The sequence below is a fragment of the Cinclus cinclus genome, chromosome 3 (assembly GCF_963662255.1).
Source record: "Cinclus cinclus chromosome 3, bCinCin1.1, whole genome shotgun sequence".
NCBI lineage: Eukaryota > Metazoa > Chordata > Aves > Passeriformes > Cinclidae > Cinclus > Cinclus cinclus.
Window position 1 is genome coordinate 49,703,071 of NC_085048.1, and position 12,247 is coordinate 49,715,317.

General features: G+C 34.3%; 1 protein-coding gene across 1 annotated transcript in view; it reads right to left on the bottom strand.

The window, feature by feature from the left end:
* Positions 1–214: 214 nt before the first annotated feature.
* The window catches only part of TBC1D32 (TBC1 domain family member 32), a 71,022-nt gene continuing 58,989 nt past the window's right edge, over positions 215–12,247 (bottom strand). Inside the window, exons 28-33 of the mRNA XM_062488766.1 lie at positions 8,249–8,318; positions 7,310–7,425; positions 6,175–6,329; positions 4,593–4,733; positions 2,559–2,747; positions 215–334 (exon numbers count right to left, since the gene is read on the bottom strand). Coding sequence (XP_062344750.1) covers positions 215–334; positions 2,559–2,747; positions 4,593–4,733; positions 6,175–6,329; positions 7,310–7,425; positions 8,249–8,318 — 791 coding nt within the window. The remainder of the gene's footprint in view (positions 335–2,558; positions 2,748–4,592; positions 4,734–6,174; positions 6,330–7,309; positions 7,426–8,248; positions 8,319–12,247) is intronic.

The window sequence follows — 12,247 nt, forward strand, 5'->3', positions numbered from 1 at the left end:
TGCACATAACCTGTCTGGGAAAGTCTGATTATCAAAAGTAGGTTATGTCTTATTGAAAAACTATATTCTGAAAACCCTTCTTATTTATTTTACAGTATGTACATTTCAACAGCCTGGCTGATTTTAGGTGACTGATGTATCAAGCAATAAATCAATCAGCATCATTTTAAAGGATGTAATCAAAACTGTAAAATGAAGTGCTTGTTTGCTTCGTCTATGTATTCTCTGCTCTTATGGTCCTCATGTCTCTCAGCAGCATTGGTCTGTAGATCTCCTCCAAGCTTTCCATGTAGTCTAAATAATCACTCACTCGAAATCCATGCAGTGCTTCCTCCTGCAAAAATACACACAGAAAGCACTATTCAGCTATAAAAAAATGTACAACTCAAATTCAATGAATTCCAAGCTTCTAAAGATAGCAAATTTTGTTCTGATTGCCAGAGCTTGGCTGTTTAAAATAGATTATATTTTATTTAGAAATACAGATTTGGCAATGTCTGCTTCCAGCCAGTTTTTTTCTTCTAATTACACACTTGGTAACAGAGAATTTTATTTCATGGGAACATTGTTTACCTCATTTTTGAAGAATATTTCATTGAAGGTTTTTAAGAAAAAAAAAAAAGTAAGCTTTAAGAATGGAAACCTAGGAACTAAAATATTCTTTTGAAAGAAGATTTTACACCAGCACATGGCATAAGTTTATAAGTGTGACTTTTCTATCTAGCTAGACTCTAAAGAAAAACAGTAGATGTGTATTTTTAAAATCAATGATATAATATGATCTTTAAGAAAACAGAATCAACCGTTCTGCACCACTACAAGTGAATAATTCTTACTAATTCCAAAATGCCCTCAGGAAATGAACAGATCATGTTCCTTCTCATGGCTACTATAGTGGAGGGGTAAAGAAAATGCACCACAGAACACAGGATCCCGAAGAACAGGTAAAAGGCTTAATTTGTTGCTGTTGTGTGCTCATCATCTACTAATCCGTATTACCACTGTTGGCAGCATGTGCTGCAAAAAACTCTCTGGAGCCAGCCTCTGTGGACATAAGCTGTACCTCTGGTGTATTAACTGTGAATCTCTGCTAAGTAGAATTCTCCTGGGATTCAGGCTTGGAAAACTCCAGTTCAGCTCTGAACAGGAATTCAAAATAGTCTTTATATTTCTTCTCCTCTATACAGAAGCAAAGCAAAAGTAAGATTTTTACCTTCTAAGCTGCTCCTCATGCACTGTGCGAAGGCTGACTATAGCAGAATATAAATTTATATAAAATATTATTCTATTCTATTCTATTCTATTCTCACACATATTCTGGAACTAAATGACATGTAGTGACAGGACAAGGGGGAAGGGCTTCAAACTCAAAGAGGGTTAGGTTTAGATTAGGTATGAGGAAGAGCTTTACTGTGAGGATGGTGAGGCATTGAAAAGAAGTTGTATAACACTCTGGAAGTGTTCAAGGCCAAGTTCAATGGTGTAGTAGAAGATGGATTGGAACTAGATAATGTTTAAGGTTCCTTCCAAGACAAACCATTCTGCACTTCAATTTTTTTTGTTTCAATTAATTAAGACTTATCAATAGCAGGAGTACAAGTGAAGTATGCTCCTTTTTTTTCTTCAGTGGTCACTCAATAAATTGCAGATATTCCAATACTGCATTAATTTACATTCTTTTCTCATTAATTTAACAGTATCATGCCAAACCTTTAGTCTATTTATACTGCATGTGGCAACATAGAAATTCTCTCTTCTGTATTTTACATATACTATCCAATAATGACATCAAGGTACAGTTTTTAAGAATTGTCTTAAACCAGGGAAAACAAAACAATACATTCATTAGATTGTGTACCAAACATTTTCAAGGAAGCTGATTAGGCTCAGATATTTTTCCATATTTAAGAATATTTAAGTGGGATGCAAACCAGTCAGAAAAGTGTTATTCTTATGACAGACTAAGATACAGATATCTATTTCTCAAAAAATTTTGGACGGGTGAAAAAAGACTAGAGAAATAGACAAAAATGTCCCTGTGAAGATCAAGATACTGTACCTACTTATGACTGCAGCTATAGCTATGCACTGCCCTGCAAAAAACCCAAACATAATTTATAATTGGGAAAGAATATGAAATCGTGACGCTGGTTGTATAGCAACTGGTATTTCTTCAAACTACCAGCTTGCTCAGCTTCGTGACACACCTCTACAAACTTCTGCAAGAGACCACTGTGCAAACCCACCTTTCTGGAGAGCATCTTGTTCAGTGAGATTGAACCCACAAACAGAGAACTGAATCAAATGCTCTCATGACTTAATGTGCCTATTTTCTTTGCTCATGAAGGAAATTGCTCAGTACAAAATGTAGGAAAGCTATTGTCTGGAAAATACTATACACAATTTCCTGCCAGGGAACAAATAAAATTAAAGTATTATTTCACTCATTTAAAATGACTAAGTGAAATTAGTAAGAGTTTCAAATTAAGTAATGCATATATTCTCAGTATTCAGAGCTTCACTGCCCCTCAGCAGCTGAAAAATTAAGAAACCCTTACTTTCAGAAAAACCTGAAGATCTCGGGCTTCTGTGTGCTTCAGGATGTCTTGCTGTAGGTGTCTGAACACAGAAATACACATATATATTTGATAATCAGGACCAAGGAAAATACATATGGCAATGTAGTGACAGATCTCACTCCAGTCCATGTAATTCCAGAAACACTGAGTTATCCATTGCAGACAGATCTAGATGAGAATGAAATTATATATAATTAAATAATTCTATACATTCAGTCATAACTGATCAACTTTATCTCTCTTCTATACTACAGAACCTTTTCCCTGTAACATTACCCCAGTTGTTAAAATAAAAGGGATAAAGTACAAAAGAAGCCAAGATTCACCATTTTTTAATTTTTAAAAATTAATTTTTTTTAATTTTTACTTCTCTGAACAGAATCCTGGTGAATTTAGTGACTAAATGGACCACTCTGTATCCATGCATCTCACTTGTTCGAGTACATTCTGGCACCTCCTCAGGCTCAGATTCAAAGTTCAATGAAAGCAAAAGTGATTTTTTCAAGAATTTGTTTTAAATGTGGCCTAAAGGGTAACGACAGTGCTGATGGCATGTTCAGTGTGGGTTTTCCTTTCACTTAAAGTAGTTCTCTGCATTATAAATGAATGTTAGGCCATTCCCTAAGACACATTTCCAATTAATGAAGTGACCATGAACACAGTGACTCCTTAGCCCTGTTCTAAACTGCAATGTATTAAAGAGGTATAATGCACTTTTCATTTGGTTCTAGACCACAAATTTTCTGCTAATCATTCCTTAAAGTGTTTAAAAATATGCAGCAGAATTACCACGATTCTAGTTAGGTGACAAGAACTACAGTCTGGCAGTCAATCTGTTTCAAGGTACTTTTATTGAAGCACACGATCACTTAAATACATCAGAACTGTTTCCACAGTTCAGAGTTTGTTTTTACTATTGCAGTAGAACTGTAAAATCATACAGAAAATACAGAGGCACACGAGTCGCCTTTCAGTAACTCGTTAAATAAATGAAATTATCCTTGTTAGCAGTTTAGAACAATATCTCGTCAATTACTGAGTGCACACAATTAAACGAAATAAAATAGTGTAACTTCAACAAGAACAGCTGAAGGAGTGACTGTCCCCATGTGTTTTCCTCATCCCAAAACAGGAACCTTATTACAAGCACCTTATTACTACGCTGAGATAAATTCCTTCATCTGCCACTCTTCTCTCCCCAAAGACCAAACCCCTAGCTGACTACTTCAAGCAATGTTTGTACCACAATGGCATCTGTCTCCATTAAAATGTCTCTTCACCTGCAAATCTCGCAGCAAAAAGGAATTTTGAAGGCATAAGATGAAAAACTATTTTTCTTGCCTTGGCACAGCAATACGCTTTCTCACTCTGGCGAGATGTCCTTTGCATGGACAATCTAACTCACTGCATGGAGCTTTTTGCCCTTCATCATGATTGCAATCTTTACAATGCTTCATCCATAACTTTCCATACTACTAAACAATTATTACAAGTAGCCAAAATGAAAGCTGGTGTTACAGATATTCTTCTGTACAGTTATTCTTCTGTTGTAACACCTCTTTAATATGAAAGAACAGTGTTTGACCTGATTGCAATAGTTACAGTAGCACTTATTTATTTTTTTTCTAATATCACACCAACTGCTTCCTAGTATAACAATTGCAAATTACCTATTTCTCTCCTATGGAAAATTTAGATAATTGTTCCAGGGAATAAAATATTCTGTTAAAATGCTAAATCTGAGGATTTAGTACATATTATTTTTATCAATTTTTCTGCACGAACATGTAATAAAAGGTCATCAGCTCCAGTACACTGATATTATTCTATGAGTCAGTTACTTTCTATTTTCAGATGCTCTAAGTTACTTTGTGTTCTTACCTCTTACCTTCAGTTTTATAACCCCCACACAAGTACCACTTATAAAAAACAGCCAGTAGTTCCTCAGAATTCTTGATTTTGTAGATATAAGTGAATAGCTTGATGATACTTTAATATACTTTTATCAGTTACCTGGGATGGAGTGAAACCAGACATGTGGAAGGCTGAACAGACAAGGGGCAACTCTGCTTTCAGCAACATTTCAACATGGTGAGCACTGCAAAAATAGACTGGATGGATGCCATATTCCACTGTTGTAACAGGAAGGTGCATCTGGTGAACAACAACAACATCATCATCATCAACAATGAAATTGAGGAACAGGATTAAAGATGACAGAAATGTGTTGTTTTTTAATGCCTTGCTGAGAACAATATATATACACTTTTAGATGTAAGATAGGTAAGTCTGATTATTTTAGAGACAGGAAACAGGATAAACAAAATAGGTTGTACTTCCATCAAGAAAAACATGTAGGTAATTAAACTAAAGTGTTAACAAGTACATCCTTATTGTTTCAGTGCATTAGCAGTCTCGTTCCTTATTGTATACAGGCTTTAATTGGGCAAACAGGGGTGGAGAAATTATTTTTATAATTTAAACAGGAGAACAGAAGATAAAAAAAAAGGGACGTATTTCTGCTGGATTTTTTCCCTCCATTTAGTGGTGGAATACTGTATTTGAAGTTGTTTTTTATGTGCACATATCTTTGCAGTATGTGCGAAGAGTGTGAGTAAAATTCTGCGATGTGCAGCAAAAGGAGCAGAGGTTTTATCACTATGGAAGGCTCTGCATATCAATGCCCAGTTCCAGTTAATGAATCTTTGTCACCAGTGGTTTTCTAGCACTCATACAATGGAGCAAATTCCAGTCCAAATTTCATTATGCTGGAACAACCTCAGGCCAGACTCAGTGCTGAATAGACCGATACCATTATCCCTTCTAGTGACAAGACAGATCACTTGGCATTGCTACAGAAATTGTCATGTAGAAGAAGTACAGAATCTAATCTGTGCTTCTTGTACCCCAGAGTTCTCTGGTAGAGATTACAGTCTAGAGTTTATGTTCCATACATGCAAGACAATATGAAAATAAACAAAGGGTTTTATTTTAAATAGCTGGGAACACCCATAATAAAAGATGGAAATTATGCTTCCTATTCTACAATCTCAATCCAGAATACTGACAATTTAAAATTGTCAATCGTATAGTATGTGTGCAGTAATAATTTTTTGAAGTTTACTAAATGTACTCAAATGTATTAAGTAAATTTCGAAACTGTCACTTTAAAAAAAAAAGAAATCAGATGAAGAGACTTGCTCTGAGGTCATCCAGCAGTATCACAGTCTTCACACACAATTTAGTGCCACTAACAAAGTTTGTTTTACTGCCAGCTCTCAAATTCATTAACATTGTCTTCACTATCAGTCCACCTGCTACTTCTCTCCTTTTAAACAAAAATTTAAGCAAATATCAGATTTACATTTTTCCATGAATTTTTCATGGCCATGTATTTAGCTAGGAGGCCTTAAGGAAAATATACTGCATTAGGAAAAACAAAGAAAACAAACAAACAAACAAAACAATAAAAAAAACAACAACAAAAAACCCACCAAGAAGTAAACCAAACTAAGGAGATGAATAAGATTAATAAAGTCTCATTTGTAAACTTTTAAAGGAGCCTTTCAGAAAGAAACAAGTTATAAATTCTTACAGACAAATGCAGTCTTGGTAGCCAGAGAAATGCTGAAACAAGAAGACATGAAAATTGCTGAAGAAACGTCAGTGTCTTCTCCCTGTCCCCTGACATTATGAGGAAGATGGAAGATGCAAACCAGTCATAACCATCATAGTGCTTCTGCAGGCAGCCTGAATGGGAAGGTTAAGGAAATTGGGCAGAGATCTCCTCCTCATTCTCATACTCTCATTCAGCAACTGCAGCTCTCCTCCTTCCCAGGCCCATGCAGACAGAGCCAGGAGCTGGGTTGTTAGACATGACCAAAGAGAACAGAGCTGTACAGAAGGCAGAATCAAGACACAGTTGTCTCTCAAACTGAATTAAGAAAAATAATTTAAGCTGTTTTCGCAATATACTAATTTTTTCAGTACATAAGTAGTCAAGCTAAATCAGTAAAAGTAACCAAAAAGCAAGTAAATGCAAAAAAACCTGCACCAAAACAAGTGTGCTTACAAAGTGCAAGAAAGGAGAATAGTGGAGGAGTAAAACAGGAGCTACAATTATTGAAAAAAAAACTGCAAAAGAAAAACCTTAAAAATTAGATTCGGCACATTCTGACTAATACACCTGAAGTATAATTTATTAGTGTATGCACATCTAACAGAAAAAGAATACAGTGAAGCTTGTTGAAAAGCTGTTATCTGTTTTAATTTTTTTACAGGAAGTTCCACAGTTGATCCAAAAGAACTAAAAGTCTAGCCACTCCTGTAGATCAGACTGCATATACTTATCACATTTATCACTACATGGGCAGTATCATTAACAGTGTTGGTATTATGGGTCTACCACAAATACTCATTAATGTTCAAAGGTGCATTGCTACAGGCTCCTTATCACACTCAAAGATGTGATCCTGCTCCAAAACAGTTGAAGACAAATGTGAATGAGATTTGCACTTCTAACAAAGTATGGGAACAAAAGGGTGAACATTTTCTTGAGTGCATTTGGTATGCATTTAACTTAATAAAATTTCAAAGTAGAAGTGCTATTTTAATTCTTTTTTCTTTCCATAAATATTACACACCTACACCTCTATTAAAAGTACAAACCAGGAGTTCAAATTCCACTAAAATTTTTAGACTATAGAACTTACACCATCAGGAAAGGATACAAAGAGAAGATACCACAGTTCTTTGCTGTTGTTTCAGAAACTCCTCACAATTCATTAACACGAAACACAGCCCATTTTCAGCATCTTCTTTTAGCAAGTTTAAGTATTTTCCATATCTATTGCAAACAGTTAAAAAAACCCCAAACCTCTTTAAAGATGAAATATTTTTAAAATTCCTAAAAAGGAAGCACTCATATTTAATACACCATTATTTAAAAGTTAAACTATCATAAAGTTATCGCTAAAACTGTGCTGCAGATATGCACATAAATGATTAAGTAAAACCTTCTATGCTCTACCTGGAAAGGATACACAGCAAACATCTGCTGCTCATTGTTACAAATCCACACCAAAAGTCAATTTTAGAGATTGTGGTAGTGAGGAGCAAGTACTCTAACACATGTGACTCAGTTTCTTCACACACAATATTATACAATATTTAGAATTTGATATAATTATTATACCTGTACTTATTGTAAGCAGAATTCAAACACTAATGCTAAAGACAGCAGTCTGTGGAAGTACATACATCTATGATCCATCTTCTCCTTCATCCCAGCTCTGCAAATTACCAGCCAAATAAAATGTTTAAATGGCATATAACTAAGCTGAGCTAAACAGAGCCATTTAGAGAAGTAATGCGAGGGGGAAAAAAAAGACACATAATTCAGGATAAGGCAATTTTATGGTAAATCTTACTAGCGCATTACAATTAGTCTTTACAAAAACAGAGGATAGTAACATACATAAACTGTAAAGATAATTTAATTATGTACTAATACCTTTTTCAATTCCAGTTAGATTTCATTTTCTTAAAATTTATCTTGGATTTAAATGGTATAAGGAAATGAGTTGATGGATTAAGTACTATTAAAGTCATTCCATGAAAATCAAACAAATCCTAGAAATACTCCAGGGAAATATTTTACTATCATGTACCTGACTGTCATTTCAACACCAAGCTGCTGCACAGATGAAAGGTTTTCTTTCTTCACATCTGCATCTATGGCTAAAACAAAAGAAAATAAATTAAATAAAGCCTTATAAAAAATATGATATGAACTGAATGCTAATGTAAAGCTCTTTTTGTGTATGAATACCAATTCTGGAGAACTGCCTCCTATTCAAAATCATTTTGGGTAGTGTTTGGAAAGGATTCATAAAGAATCCGCATTCTTCACAGACTTTTTTAAAAATGAAAATCACCCTCTTTATAAGAAAATCTTCATGGTTAGTATGGTTATCATGATGCTTATCATTAGACTTAGAGCAAGTGACATCTTTTTCAGCTCCATATCTTAGTAGAACTTTATCCTTTCCAGCCTAGAAACCAGGTAAGACAGCCTATTCTGATCCACTCTCTTCCATTCCAGAGGCCTTAAAATTTCCTAGCTGTAATTCCAACTTTATTTACAAAAATTCTATTTTGATAGGAATCACAGAAAACTTTAAAACTGATGGATTTAAAAATTAATTAAATCCTGAATTTACATGCATTTTTTTTCAAACAGAAAAATATACTCCAATTTCTGCAGTTGTTTAAATTAAAAATCCAAGTTAGAAAAATTAATAAATAATGATTTAAAGAAACCACTGCTGTAGCATTTCAACAACATTTCAAATTCTAAATCAAATTTTAAATGGACACTTTCCCTATCAGGTACATGTTATCCTCTAAGATAATGATACCACAGATAAAAATTGAAGACTAATAATATTATGAGTTACAAAGCTGAGGGAATAAACCTTTCATACACTTTGAAAGTGCTACTTAAAAACAGCAAGAAATAAAACAAATTAAAACTCTTATTAACTGAAAACATTTGTTGAAAATTTAAATAATAGATACGGCAGCAGAAGTTAAAGTATATTCATTTAAATTATAAATGTAAAAATCTAGTTAAGAAGATCACACAGTAACTTCTGATGTATTTTTTCTATATCCTCAGACAGACAGAAATCTGCCAGAGAAAGTAAAGGATTCCATAGCTATTTATGCAGGTAAACACTCTATGTTCCTAGCACACCAACAGGGACTAAGGTATCAAAGATGAAACAGTTACAAGTTCAGGGAGAAAAGAACTCAAGGAGGGGGGAGGGAAGAAAAAAAATGCCACCAAAAAGAAGACTCTGTCTGTTCATATGAGATGAGGTAGGTTAAAATTTTTATGAAGAAAAGAATACAGCAAAATTAAATTCAGCAATGAAGCAATAACATTCAGCAGAGGAAGTATGGCAAGAATAAAACCCCACTCTGTTTTATAACTTTCACAGAGAACAGCAGTTTAAGTGCTATTATTGTGAGAAATTAACCTTGTACCTTTGACAATATATTTATACATAACAAAAATCAACCGCTCTTTGAATAAAATCATCTTATTCAATAATCTGATGGGACTGAAACAGTAAACCCATATCAGAGAGGTTTTTTGCAATCCAAAGAACAGAAGTTCAAATATCTTTTGCATAGCATACCAGCAGCGCAATCTTTGAAAGAATATATATAAATTTACTGGATATTTCAGTTAAAACCCCCTGAGATAACTGAAATATTCATAACCTTTGACAGCTCCAGTTCCAAGTTACCTGTTTACTCAGGCAGCAATTGCCATACTGAGTCAATTCATTTCCAAATTTGTGTGTGCAAGTGGGAGGGCAAGAAGCATAGACATAGCTTAGAAAATAGGGGGAATTTAAATGAGTTGGCCATGGCTAATGTCTAATTCAGTCCTAACATCACCATGTTTAATGGCAGCAGAGACAAGGAGAGCAGTGATCTCTCAGCTCCAATGCAGTCCTGCTTCCATTTTGAGGTGGATCCTCTTGTGGGCAGCAGTGCAGGTATCCCAGTCCAGCAAGGGTGTAATGAGGAAAAGCTGTATCACAACCCGCTGTGTGAGCCCAGCATTCATTCTGGAACTGCTGACAGCAAGTACTGAATACCCATTGTCCATTAACATTAAAATAGCATAACTGATTTCACTGATTTTCACTGACTTTTCTTCTCCGTTGTAACAATTTCTTAGTGGCTAGAAAGGGCTTTTTTCCCCCACCACACTTCCTTCTGATATTTGCCTCTGTATTGCAAAGGGAAATAAAATTAACTTGAAGTCTGGATTGAAGAATAATTCTCTACCATACAGTACCTTATCAAGGCAAAACCTCTTGCTTTCAGACACCATTTGGTAATCACAGCTCTGTACTCTGCTAATATATAAATTGTGTTTCTTTGTCCTGGGTCAAAAGCTTTTATTTTCTCCTTTGTTTATCACTTAAACTGGGAAGACTTGGTTTAAGATCACTTTAAAGCTATTTAGAATACAAAAAGGACTACTTCCCACTGATTAAAAACTGGACCTAGAAACCTTAAGTGCTGCATTAAACTTAGAAAAATGCTATGAAAAACAAATGGAATATTTAAATACTGCATATTGCAATCCACAGACAAAAAGCTTGCTTTTTGGGACTGTTCTATTGTGATAATGCTCATACATCTCATTTAATGCACTAATTTTACACACAACTTTTTTGACAAATATTTTTCAATACACCTGATATAACTGTTGTGAAACACAAAATGTTTCATAACAAAAAGGCATGGAGAAAAATCAGTTGTCTAAATAAGAATGACATTCATCCTCAAAGGCCAGACCACCTCTCTGAACTGAGACTTAATATGATACAGCACTCTGGCTATTATTAAATGGAATGAACAACATACTTTGGCAGCTTCTTATTTATTTATCTTAAAGCAAAAAAAAAAAAAATCTATGTCAAACAGATATTTCACACTTCTTTTTTTTAAGAAAAATGAAAAACAGAACCACAGGAAAAATTGAAAAACAGAGAACAAAATTAAACTAGTGACTTGAAGGATATCAGAATTTTCTAGGAGCTGTGAGAAAACTCTTAGAAAGCACCTCAATGGACAGCACTTTTCAAAATGCTTTGTAGCATTCAGGAGCCCAAAAAGAGACTCCCATGAAGCATGATTTCCAAAGGCAACTATGTATTGTTATTAAACTCCGTCTATAGCTATAAACACGCCAATGTAAATTAACTGCCATGCATAGTCCTGTGGCATTCTTTATGATCAGCCTATACTTTAATTAACTTTACCGTTTATATGAAAGATTGCTTTCTTGTTCATTTTCGCTCTTACCATGACAAAGCTTTTATGTGTTTAGTCAGAAAGTGGGCTACATTGAATTTATACTGAAATGACAGGATGTCAAGCTGAAACAGCTTTACAGCGTATGTTATGCAGCTTGTATGGTTTTTGGATAATATTTACTTTATTTCCCAGTTTAAAATGCTGTTACACCAAATACACCACTGGCTTCCCTTTTGTCTTATAAAAAGAATATTACTAAAGCTGTCACTCATATTATTGGTTTAGTTATTTCACTTCCTGGTGCCCAGGCCAAATAGTTTTATGTCTATATAAATAATCTTTGCAATATGCTAATGGATGCTAAATTTTAGCTTCAGTGACGATAAGGAAGATTAAGTTTCTTCCTATGGATGAAAAAGACTTTTGATTAAAAGAAAATATTTAAGTAAAGATTCTGCAAACAGATGAAAATGACAGCCAGAGCCACCTGCATAATTCCCACAAATGCTTTAAAATACTTACAAGTATATAGGTATATTTGGTATCAGAATTCTATGGTTTTGTCCATATAAACTGAAATGGTGGAACTCATATTTTTTTCCTATGATTTATTATTCTTGTTAACAAACCAGTAGGTTTTCACCTACCCTTCAAAAGGTACCTAAACACCGACCCTGTCCACTGTCAGATACCCAAGGAGTCAATATTAATCTTTATGTTCTGTCAGTAACTATCCTTTCTCATTCTGATGTTCTTATGAAAGTTTTCTATTTTAAACATTATTTGGTCTTGTGTCAGGGCAAAATTTATAAGTTTCTCCCCAT